The following is a 12,961-nucleotide window of genomic DNA, read 5'->3' on the forward strand; positions in this document are numbered from 1 at the left end:
TTAGCAGTAAATTTGTAGTTTTCTTTTCTTAGGATTTTTAAAAAATCTATAAAATAAAGCCTTGCACTGAGCATGCTCAGTTGTTCGAAAGCTTGGGCCAGAGAGCTGTCAAATTGAGTGAAATAATGTCCCTATTTGACTGTCTTTTGTGGCATGAGGCTGTTTGAATTGAGCTCTCACATTGGAGTCAGTAGCAGTTTATCTGGGCTTTGTTCGGGAGTGAGAGTTTTGAAATTCCTGACCGGGAAAGGCCTGACCATAATGACAGAGAGAACGGAGACTATGTGAGTTCCTCAAACAAGTCCTATTTATCCCCGGAAGTCATACACACCCCTGTTCCTCTCACCATCCCTCTTTGCCCTAGTGTCTATTGTTTCTTCACTTATTTTTAGCCCCTAAACTGCTGGAACATCTGGGGGTTGGGGGGGTGACTGAGGAAATTAACCGGTATCTGTGGGACTGAATGGCTTTAAATATCTCTCTGTGCCACTAATCTCAGAATAGGATTTACGAGCCTGTTCTGAGTCTTGGCATTTGTTGTTGTTGTGGTGTTCTATACAGAGCACAGATGACCAGAGGAAACCGTAGTGCATCCACATTGTCTGTCGGGAGAGATGGAGTAAACTGCTTAGTCTCTAGTCTCTATTTTCAGAAGTGGCTTTAAATAGCTTGAGAACTAAAATGTATAAATGTAATACGCTAAAAGCAAAGATTTATGAGACCTCAAATATGTGCCTGTGAAAATGGTTATAAGGAATTCAGAACAAGGTTATATACGGCAAGTATTTGTATCTAACAACTTCATTGAGCACAGTAAAATAAAATGTATAATTAAAGATCATCTTATATTGATTACTTAATCGTCCATCTGAAATAACAAATTAATTCTCTAAAATGGCACAGCTTTACGCAAAATACTCACAAATCGGATGCAATCCATCTCAACAAGGCACTAAATGCATTAAAACATTTTATCATATATACATTTTTTTTATCACATGGGTTAGTCAAATGTTTGGGGGTAGTGTTTTTTTTTTTTTTTTTTTTTTTGTAGAAGTCTCAAAACATTAAACCAAAGTCAGTTTTGCATTTATTTGATGCAATAATATTGTAATATTATTACAGTTTAAAATAACAGGTTTATATCTTATTTTTATTTTAACATATTTTAAAATGTAATTATATTTTGTGATGTCAAAGCTGAAGCCATTACTCCAGTCTTCGGTGACACATGATGCTTCAGAAATCTTTCTAGTATGCCTTAATCAAAAACATTATATTATTATCAAATTACATTTGTGCTGTCTATTATTTCTGTGGAAACGGTGATAAAAGAAAGCTCAAATGATCAGCATTTATTTGATATATATCACACACACACATATATATATATATATAATTTTATTTATAGTGCTCCTTCCTTCCTCAAACTCAAAGCGCTACCACATTTGCACAAATGAGATAAATCTACAAAGTAAAAAATACATTATATCAAAAAATACATTTTACTATCACTTTTGATCAGTTTAAGGCATCCTTTGTGGATTCAAAAAAAAAAATATTTCTTTCTTTTAAAAAAAAAATTTAGAAAATGGCTCATCTTTTCTCCATACTGTCTCTGAAGATCAGATTCAGGTCCCTGGTTTGATTAATTTGATTGATTCATTCTTAGTGATTCTCCCTGCTGTCTGCTTCTTTTATTAACTTGCAAAGCATCAAGTTTTGCTCGAGTGCCACATTTACCACCATAACAAGACTGGCTTTCTAAATGTTGGGCCAGAAACACTTGCACCAAAGGTCGTGAAGGTCGCTGTGGGTCTTCTCCAGTTCAGTTTAAGTGCAGGGCTTTGGGCCATGTGCAGGTCAGGGTGACTGATAAGTATCTGTTTGAAGACGTTCACCTTGTTTCCCAGGTATGTTAGCAGGCCACCACCAGGCTGTATTTCATCATGCTCTTTGATCGCTGGCGCCACCTGAGGGTACAGAGATCAAACAACAGATAAGAGATAGACACTGCACACAGCCCAAACACACCAGACTATCATACATGCTTCAAAACAAACATGTGGTAGGAGCAGGGATAATGACAGATTGGCCAGTTGGAGCACTAGTACACCTCCATTGTATATTTGATGATCTTTGGGCCATAAAACTATAAATACAAAAAAGCAACAGGCTGTCAAATGGCCTTAAAATTGTGTGTGTGTGTGTGTGTGTGTGTGTGTGTGTGTGTGTGTGTGTGTGTGTGTGTGCATTAATCACATTTAACATATTTATTGTAGCCAAACCAAAGCCAAAGAGTAAGCAGCATAAGGTCTGTCCCACGTCGCAGCATATCCTCGCCAAAACGTCTCTTACTGACATGTCAAATTACCTTTATGTGGCATTTAGGGGAGAATGTATCTTCATTCAACGCCAGAAAATAAGCGACTTCTCTGAATTGATTGTTGAAATGAAAAATAGTGGCGATGCTTTCATTTTACTTTACTTTCATTTTCTTTCTTCAAAATATTTATTTTTGCACAGAATTATACCATTACAATGATATACAAAATTATATAGAATTAATTGAACAAATTGTATTTACTTTTATTTATATAAAAGTGAATTCTTACCTCAACATGTGTCATATTTTACTTAAAGTTGAAAGGAAAATCAAACACAAATGACATTTTATTTATTAATGTAGGTAGGTAGGTAAAATCTGACCATGGCATGTGCTTAACAGGATAACTCATCATTTTAACTGATAATTTACATAAATATGCATATGTAGCTACAAGCCAGGATGAAAGGAATCAAATCTAAATGAGATAATCCATCAAAACCAATCCAAAACAAGAAATAGTTGGCACAGTTCAACACAGAGAGGTAACAGAAGGTTTTTAAGTTTTTAACTTCTTACAAAATAAATCCCAAATCCTGAACTTTGTTTTTCTGCCGACTGCTCCACAGACATTGATTGTTTACTAAACACTTCCGTTCCCAGACTAAACCACTAAATCAAACCGCTTTGTTGTCAGAGATCTGAAGATTTGAGTTTGTTTTATTCCAGTGATTGATGTGCCGAAGACAAATCTGTGTGGGAGTAGTTTCTGACGCTGCAGTGAACCACACTGCCCTCTGTTGACCGTTGGTTAATACTATGGTGAGTGATTATGGTTATATTCCATTGTGTTGAATTACAACATCATTGCTGTCTGAGACCACCATGGTGACAACACGGTAGTTTTTTTCTTTATATATGTGTGGTTAATGTTTTCCTTTAATGTGTTTTGGAAATCATTTGAGGTTCTTAGACCTCTTTAGCTGGAAATAAGAAAAAGGAAAAAGAAAACTATGTTTTTTTTTTCTTTTTCTTAAAAAAATCCTTAATATAAATCCCATTATGTCCTGTCTCTACCACTAGAGAGAGCTGTCCCATAAAAAGAGAGAAATGCAAACGTTAAATCTTTAAAGTTAAATCTTTATACATCAAGTATTATTTATTTATTTACTTTTAAAGATAAATAATTTTTAATATGATATTCCCATCTCACAGACAGTTGCAATCAATTATTCCCACTGCATTATTGACAGGCTTTACAGTCCTAATATTTGTGCTTTTAGAATGGTAATTTCTCCAGAAATTCACTTGGAAATAATGCATTTGCTAAGAGTAGAAAGCTTGTTCAAATATTTAAATAAACAAGTAATCATCAAGTAATTAGTCATTTTCTCATAGTAGATTCCAAGTCTAGTTTGGTAGAAAGCCAAATCAAAGTGATCATTAGTAATTATGAGCCTGTTTGCTGAGTTCTGGGCCATCGCTGTAAGTGCCTCGCTGTCTCCACAGATCAGTCTAACTTCCATCCTCTAGTCCATTATAGTGTAACTGGAGAAGCCGATGAAAAATTGGAAAGCAGTTTTACAGCAGAAGGCCATCTAATGAAGACAAACAGAGCCTTATCCTTTTACATGTGCACACTGCTAGTGTTTTATTTTGTGAGACTCGTCTGCAGATACAGAGATAGATTATGGAGTATGTCGTGCTGTTTTGTACATTAAGAGTACAACATAATAATGCAATCTGGCCACCAGCATCTAATTGAGGCTTGCATGAAGCAAGGTTAGCTTTGATAAAAACTAAAACATAAAATGCAATGAAGTTGTAAAAAAGATTACAAAAAATAAGGCAATAAACTAGTGCTTATATCAATATAGTTTGATAAAAATATAAGAAGAAACAGAAAAATGGCTACATTTTGAATTTCGAAAGGAAATTCAGTTCTTGTCCGTACAAAAATCACACCATGATTATGAGGCTTTGAGGGTGTTGCAGGGCGTTGTTATGCGGATGCCATAGTTGGTTGCTTAATAGCTTAAAGGGATAGTTCACCCAGAAATTATGTTATTGTGTTCCAAATCTGGATGACTTTCTTTTTTCTGAAGAACAGGGTTTTATTCATATAAGGATAGTCAACTGGGTCCAGTGTTGTTTGGACCTTAATATTCTTTAAATGACTTTTATGTTTCACAGAAGAAAGAAATCATACAGGTTTGGCATGACATGATAGTGAATAAATGATGAACTATTCCTTCCCACGTGGCGGTCAAAAATGAACTTTTCGTTATTTAAATTAAACGAGTGTAATATATTTAGTTTGATAATGTTCTAAATTATACTAAATTATATTTATAGAATAGTTATGAACTGTCGTGAATCTTGAATGCACAGAATTTGGTCTCTTTTTAAAGAAGGCACTTGGCAGATTATTGATGAAGTGAAAAAAAAAGAAAAAACTGAAAAACATGAATAAAATATTTACATTTTCTATGAAATATATATTTTCAAAAACATTTTTTACTCTAAAACTGCATGAAAATAAAAGTAATAAATCTAAATAAGTTGTGTTTCAAATTTGAGGTTGATATCTCAAAAAAATATCTTTTAGTTAGATTTTATTTGGGCATAGTTTTGTGTGTGTTCACATGGCAAGTGCCAAAAACATTTCCAAGTTTATACCATTCTGATGAAGTAAAAAAAAAAAGTTTTTGACTGAACAACACCAAAGGGTAAAATTCTGTAAATTACCTAGAAATGTCTTCTTTTGTGTTCCACAGGAGAAAGAAAGTTTATGGAAAGCCATAATGGTGAGTAAATGATAAACTGTCCTATTAATTAAAAAAAGCCCCCAACCAGATGTCGCGGGTTCCTTCTTTTCCCTGTTTTTTTTTAAATATTTTTTATAAAAACTTCGGTCTTGAACAACATGCATGATTTGAGATGTCATTCATGTCTGTAGCACAAACAGTGCACTGAATTTGAACACTTATGAACGAACCACTAAACAAGCGAATGAATGATTAATCAAAGCAAGCTCTTATTCTGAGATGCTGGCATCAGTAGATTCTTCTGCCAATAGCTGCAGCTGTCTTCAGAGAAATAAAGGCCTGAAGCATTGTGATCTTAGCTGGATCATTCACAATGAATGGAACAGCCCAATAAATGAACACACACAAGAATAGCAGTCTTTCACAGCTGCTTTTTCTTCTGTCGAACAGATACACACTCAGCCTCATTATCTGCCTCCATCCCAAACAACTGATATGAGTCACCAGTCGCCTAACGGAGGAACCATCTGATCACTTCTAACCTCCTCACACACAGGTTTTCTGCTTAAACTTTCTGCATTCACTCTGCTACTGAGACCAAGAATCCATGGAAGAAAATAAAAGAGAAAGAAACAATTGTTAGAATGTTAATGTCAGACTTCAGCGTGTAATTGCCTTGGCATTTAAATAGGAAGGGATCCTCTGGAATTACTGAAATGTTCCTGGTGCCATTCTCTAGGAACACAGCAACTTTTAAAATGAAATAATGGCACCAAGAAGACCACCTAAACAAGAGCAATTCAAGCAACAATTAAATTCAAGTTTATCTGTATAGCACTTTATACGATACAAATTGTTGAAAAGCAACTTTACAGAAAATTACGTTTTTACAATATTTGTAGTATTATCAACAGTTAACATATATTTGTAGATGAGTGATATAATTAAAGATTAATTATATTCTAGTCTTTTTAGACAAACGTGGAAACTGTGGGAGTCTGCACTGTGGCTGTTCCAGAACAGAACAAGACTTGCTTGACAAATGTTTGACACTTTTGAAAAACGCCTTTGGCCAATGTGATTTGTTTTAACTTGCTAAGCATCTATACAAATTAATTTACCATTGTCATTTTGCTTATGAAAAGGACATATAACAAGGACTATATTCAGTTACTACAGAGCACAACATAATTTTCCTTCCACAAAGGAAACTTACAAACATCTGTTGGGTGTACAATATAACCAAAGCCACATGTGCAAGGAAAACAAGGCTTCCTTTTTACTAGATGCTAAGCAGGACATACAGGAAGACAAAAATCAATTGGCTTAAATGCATCTATTGATTTTTCAGTGCAGTGGTATTGACACATACTTAATGCTCGATATTGTTTGCAGAGACTGATTCCTTGCACTGTGGATAGAGTCGTGTTTAAATAAACCAAATGTTTATGGTGGTCACTGTTAAACACTACAACTGTAATGTCACATTAATGGATAACTTGAACATGCTTTAAAGGCAGAGCTATGCACTGCAAATGAAGGTTGCTTTTAAAAACCTTGTTATTTTTAAACAGGGCCTTCAAACTTTATGCTGAATTTAACCCTTTAAAAAAAGAAGCTAAGTTAAGTTACCATAATTCATATCCAAATGTGTGTGTTAAGTATTTTACTGTTAAAACTTGATGCCATGCTACACTGCAAAAGAAGATGTTCTGGAACTGATATTTTTACCACTGTGCCTTTGATGTCGCACGAGCTGATCCACAGCAGTTTCTGCATGCTGGTCTGCAAAAAAGAAAAAGAAAAAAAGCTGTGATCTATACTGCATGTTGTTTCTGAAAAATCATGTTTTCAAGCGAACGTAACCTTGCAGTAGTTGAGCCTAAAATGGGATCATTATTTTTTAGGGGGGATACAGGAGAATATGAGAGAAACTAATCAAGGCAAAGAATTCACTTTGTGAATTTCAGATCACCATCCAGCAGAACGATAATGTAGCAGTAAACTTCCTTAATACTATATTAATAATATATGCATTTTGATTTATCAAAGGATATTTTTACCTCCAAAGATTTTAAAACATTAGGTATGGTCTTAAATGAATAAAACATCCTGCCTTCACCCAACTGCTTTGAAAGAATATTGCCTGCAGGTGCTTGAGAATGTCATTTTCCATTTTATTTATTTATTTAGCTATATATAGTCTTCATATTTAATGATTTGTTTTCAGTGACTTTTGGAAAGATTGTAGCTGATATGCCTTTTGTTAATTATTAAGTCGTTCAGATTGCATGACAAAGTTACATTTAATTGTTTTCAGTGCAGCTTTAAGTCTACAACTTGCTTCTCGTGTACATTTAGTCTATCTTCGTTTTATGATGATTACACGTTCTAAAATATAAATACAGTTTAAGAACATTTTTGTGGTGTTCTTGTTTAGCTGGTCTTCTTGTTGCCACATTAAATCTTTCACTGCTGCAGCTTCACAGTTCGTTTATTCAAGGATTATTGTGCAATATTTGTTCATATGGTGTCCAAGAGCAGGCATCAACACACAAACTCCTACATATGCAAAGCATGCAGTAATATAATATAAGCTGTTAATGTAGCATGTATGTCAAACATTTTATCGTATTATTCTAACATGTGTGTTTGTGTCTGTTTGTGTACACGGTGTGTGAGTGCACTTGGATGGGTTTTGCAGTGCACAAATTCAGAGTATGGGTCAAACGTCACTTTACATTTCAAACACTTAACTTTTTTCTGTGGAAAACAAAAAGCGGCCAACTGATGTTACTGTCACTGCATATTTATTATAATAGATTTACAGCAGACCAAGGCAGTAATTGTGCCTAAAACCTCCTATGGAAAGACAAGAGGGTGAGGTAATGACATTTATTAGTAAAATATGCGTCTTGTTCGACATCAAACACAGTATATTTCAGGCACAAACTTTATACCGTGATGTCAAGCCAGTCGCTTTACATCCGCATAAATGTCGTTTGCTTAGTGGACTGTGTGAAGGCAGGAAATATACATACTTTTTTTTAATGCAAAATTAATTTATTTCATTGGTGTATCGCATATAGCGCCGCGACGGTTCTTCGTGCTGATTGGCTCAAACGAGTGTCCATTATTGGAATCCAGAGTCACGATTGGTCAACCTCCTGTCAACGTTTATCCGTTTGTGTTCGTCAACGTTCATGGCTGTGCGTGATCTCATTGGCTGATCCGCGGCTTCTGTCAGTGGTTTCCTTGCAGCGGATTGGTTAAAAGGGTCGCGCGTGTGACCCGCCTTGTTCTACCTGTCTCGCCATGACAGGCTGAAAGATTCTTCCTGCTCAGAACTGCCCTTTTCTCCCCCCCTCCTACCGATGAATACCGTGTGTGTCGAGTGGTACACGCCGGTTAGCATGTCACTCAGACGCGGAATCTACTGCAAATAAATCCAGACTGTTCATACACAACACCAGATACCTGCAGTTGGAGCAAAGGCCTGGTTGCGCAGAAATATTGGCGCTGAGGAGGGAGCGGGCTGGCGGAAAGAGGGGTGCGTGGCGGTGGGAAGTGGTCTTCTAACCAAATCCTCCAGAACATGGCGGAGCACCACACCGCATCCGACTGTAAGCACAAAACGGGCTCCAACACCGGAGGTTCGGTTTCGGGGAATGGTCGGCCTAACTCCCCGGCTGGTTGCGGCGGCAGCGGAGGAGGCCTGTCCGGTGGACTGACGCAGCCGGCGGGATGGCAGTCTTTGCTGTCGTTCACCATTCTCTTTTTGGCCTGGCTGGCGGGGTTCAGCTCGCGACTTTTCGCAGTTATTCGCTTCGAGAGCATCATTCACGAGTTTGACCCATGGTGAGTATAAATGCGGGCGGGTTTGTGGCGCATTTTTAATATGGTGTTGGGGGATGTAATGCACGCTTAATCTCGCTGTGAATGAAAAGTCAGTGTGTGTTGCACAAAGCTGCTGCGATCTTCCATTCGTCTCAGTGCAATTGTTTCAGGAAGCGTTTTGCTTCTGTGCGGTGCGTCCGTGCTTGGCAATTTTGACACGTAACGTTAACCGCATGGCAGCTGCCCTCCATCTTTTTATAATTCTAGTAAACTTAGTAATTCATTATGATAGTGATGATGCTTGCGATAGAGATGCTATTTTAATTTAGCACGACTGTTGATTACAATCTGTTGGGGTATAGCGTTAATTAATATTAAAGCAAGGTATTGTTAAACTCCACATGAGGAAACTTAAAACGTCCTGCAATGTATTTGTTTTACTGTTGCTCATTGTTCATTATTAGTAAGTAATTCAATAGTGACTAAAAGCGAAATAACGTCATTAATCCTAGTATATATTGAAGTATTCATTCATTCATTACATACTAGTGCCTACTAGCTCCACTTACAGCCACAGTAATAGTGACAGATTATTAACTGTTAATTGTAATACACACAAGTGCTAGTGTCCAGTCAGTTAGTAGGAGGAGAGCATGAACTAGCAAGTATTTTGTTACAGTTATGCAATGAGTAAGTACTTGTTCATATGATTAGTAAATGGTAAAACTGGAATAGGCAGTACTTGGAAGTGAATAGTTTATCTGAACCACACATCACTATATTGTACAATAGTAACTTCTCACTATTGGGATAGTGACTAGAAACAGAGTAAGCATTAGTATGAGGTATATTTAGTTTAATTAGACCGATATCTCACTGGTAACACTTAATATGGATCACTGTTTCTTGTTATTTCTTATTGTTAATTACTGGTAAGTAACTTGATAGTGACTTTAAGGTAAACCGTAACAATGGAATAGTCACTGTGATAAAATATAGGACACTGGTAATTTAAGTTTTAGTGACGTGAAACAATATTATATAAGTTTTGTAAAAATGATTTGCCATGCAGTATTTCCACCTCCTGGCACTATTAATGTGTGCATTTGTAGTTTATTCCTAAGATTTCCCTGGGTTTCATAACAAGTGTCAGATTTGCAGTGTAATTCTCTTGATCTGCAGAGCTGTCAAATGCAAGTACTTAAATTTCTGCTTTAGAGCTAATGGTGTGTTTTTTTTTTTAGCACTAAAGTGTTTAATCCATTCATGAATCATAGGTTTGAATTAAACCCACTGTGCGGTTGTTACATCCAAATGAGACTAATAAAATATTCACTTCCCTTTAACGTATAACTTTGTCAACATTTCCTTATGGCCTCGGTTAAGAACGGTGCAGATATACCGGTTTATGAAAGTCTGTTATAAGTCTCAAGGTTGTATATGAGGCTTTAGGAATTTAGGTCAACTTTTGATTTTAGCATAATTGTAAAACTTTATGGCCACGCTTCTCACCGTGACTGATTCTTTAAACACAATAATGGTATAATCAGGCATTTGTTAGACGGCATTTCAGCAGTTAGTCACATTTAGCATATAGAGAGAATAACAGCTGGAACATCCTTTCACCATAAGTTCCCAATTTTCAGATTCACAGTCCTTAAAAGTGCTGTAGGGAACTTTTGTAAAAAAAATTTTTTTTTTACATATTTATTAAACCTGTCATTATGTCCTTACAGTAGAATATGAGACAGATATTCTGTGAAAAAATCAAGCTCCTCTGGCTCCTCCCAGTGGTTCTATTGCCATTACAAAAAATAACCAATCAGAGCTGCGGTCCGTAACTTTGTTTGTGTTCAAAATGTAGAAAAAGGTATATAATAAGTGAGTACACCATGAATCCATTTTCCAAACCGTGTTTTTAGCTTGTCCTGAATCACTAGGGTGCACCTATAATAAGTGTAAGTGTATTATTATTCTAGAGTAGAAATATGTAATTGGAGTAGTGGCTCACTGCTGAAGAACTTGATTTGAACTTGCTGAAGATTACTGATTTGTGATTTAGTGTTGGTATCCACTTCCTGAATTTTGCAGCGTTTTCTTTATCTCGCCATCTCTGATCTGATTGACTGAATAGTTGCAACTTTCTGCAATTAGGGCGCACAGGGGTTGTTTGTTCATTTTTCTGTCCGTTTTTAAGGTACCTTTCTGATGCAATGAGCACTAAAGCTTGACATAATCAATATTGGTCAAAGTTTGCAACATTGGTGTCTTTGAGATGTTTGAAAGATATTCAGAAATTAGTTTGAGGACCTTATTAGCATGTTAAATGAAATTCCTCTGTGGTCTATTATTGCACACAAACGCAAAATGAACTGTATATGGTTGCTTTCTGTTGGCCAGACAGCATGTTTGTGTAGGAAGTAGGTTTTACAGTCCACCTGATCGAGTTGGATACTACAGTCCACCCAGCAGAATGCCAACCAGTAAACAACAGCACAGATACTTGGACCTCCGGCCATGTAGTCTATCTATATGTGTGAACAACACTCCTTCAGTCTGCACATTGCAATTATTTGCATGCTCAAGAATGTGCTCTCAGGGCTGCATTGGCTCTATAGATTTGAAACATAAATGGACTGCACCATTTGCATGAGTAGATTTAATTGGCAAACAGTGCGTTTCTGTTTTCTAATGGCTTTTCTGAATTTTATTGGGATGGTTTTCTAAACCATTTACATATAATGGCTCAGCCAGCCGAGCTTGTGTCATTAACCCATTTCCATTCAGGAATACTTAAAACACACATCAAATCCTGAAATGGCATGGTAATTTATTTAGCACGAGGCTACTTTGTTCCTTGTGATGCTATTGTACACTTGGACAAGTCTTTTGGCATCTGTTAATTCTGAAGTGTGTTTTTTGTTAAAGTAATAATAATAATAAAAATATGTCCCTGCTTGTTTGAGCAACCTAACACAGTTCAATTGGCTGAACCAACTGCATATATTTGAGACATCTGTCTGGCTTAATAAAGTCAGATGGACTTAATCTTTTTTTTAAGCTTGTGTCATTGGTCTTATTGCGTAATTTCCCCTTATCCTTTTCAGTAATTTGTGCCTTTTTGTGCAACTGGAGACGATTCAAACGGTCTCTGATCTAAACTACTTATTGTATTTTTAAGAATTAAATCTGTGTTTGTTCTTGCCGTTTATTTTGCTGTGAATAGGAGACTCCATTCTTGTGATTCATAGTGTTTACCTTTTGTTTGTCTGCACACATGTGACTGTCCTCTCAAGTGTGGCATTGACACCTCTCAGGCTATTGTTTGTTCTCTTTCAGTAATCTACTTTGACATGCAGTTGGAGTATTTTTTTTTGTCGCTGGCAGGCATGCATTGGCTCAGATTGATTTTCCAGCTCTGTCAGTCATATGAATGTTGAGAAGCTTTTAACTATGAGTGTGAGTGCTCAAGTCCCTTTGTAGAGGTTAGAATGCAGGTCCCTCTGGGTTATCGGTTTCCTGGGTGCAAATTGGGATCTGAGCCCGCTGACACTTACCGGTCATTCAGCATTCAAAATATTTTAATAATTTCTGGTAGGGCTGCACAATTAATAACTAATAACTTTCTAATCACAGTTACAATTATGGATGCCATAATTATGTAATCAAAGTGGCAATTAATCATTCAAAGTCTGCTTATGTTATTCTGCAGACTTGCAGTAAAAAAAATTTTTTTATAATAGCATTAATATTTATACATTTTTTTTTTTATAATTTGAAGAAACCAATCTGATGTATATTTGACATTTGAGGCTCAATATTATATAAAAGCACAAAGATTTTCAGTTAGCGTTTTCATCTTATTTCATATAAAAATACGGCATGCAGTTGCATTAAACAATGGCATAAACATCATTCAATATAATAATCACAGTTACAATTTCAAGGGAATAATTGACGATTTTTGTTATGATTGTTCAGCCCTAATTTCTGGACTTCAGCCATAGAAGACATGCTAAAATAAACACGT

General features: G+C 36.1%; 1 protein-coding gene and 1 long non-coding RNA gene across 2 annotated transcripts in view; both read left to right on the forward strand.

The window, feature by feature from the left end:
- The first annotated feature begins 1,213 nt into the window (after positions 1-1,213).
- LOC113059228 (uncharacterized) lies at positions 1,214-6,452 on the forward strand. Its single transcript, XR_003278071.1, has 3 exons — positions 1,214-3,148; positions 5,104-5,133; positions 5,545-6,452. It is a non-coding gene; the product is annotated as an uncharacterized LOC113059228 (long non-coding RNA).
- Positions 6,453-8,380: 1,928 nt separating this feature from the next.
- LOC113059229 (dolichyl-diphosphooligosaccharide--protein glycosyltransferase subunit STT3B-like) overlaps positions 8,381-12,961 on the forward strand; it is a 31,538-nt gene continuing 26,957 nt past the window's right edge. Inside the window, exon 1 of the mRNA XM_026227570.1 lies at positions 8,381-8,952. Coding sequence (XP_026083355.1) covers positions 8,690-8,952 — 263 coding nt within the window. The 5' untranslated portion in view covers positions 8,381-8,689. The remainder of the gene's footprint in view (positions 8,953-12,961) is intronic.

Source organism: Carassius auratus, chromosome 41 (genome assembly GCF_003368295.1).
Source record: "Carassius auratus strain Wakin chromosome 41, ASM336829v1, whole genome shotgun sequence".
NCBI lineage: Eukaryota > Metazoa > Chordata > Actinopteri > Cypriniformes > Cyprinidae > Carassius > Carassius auratus.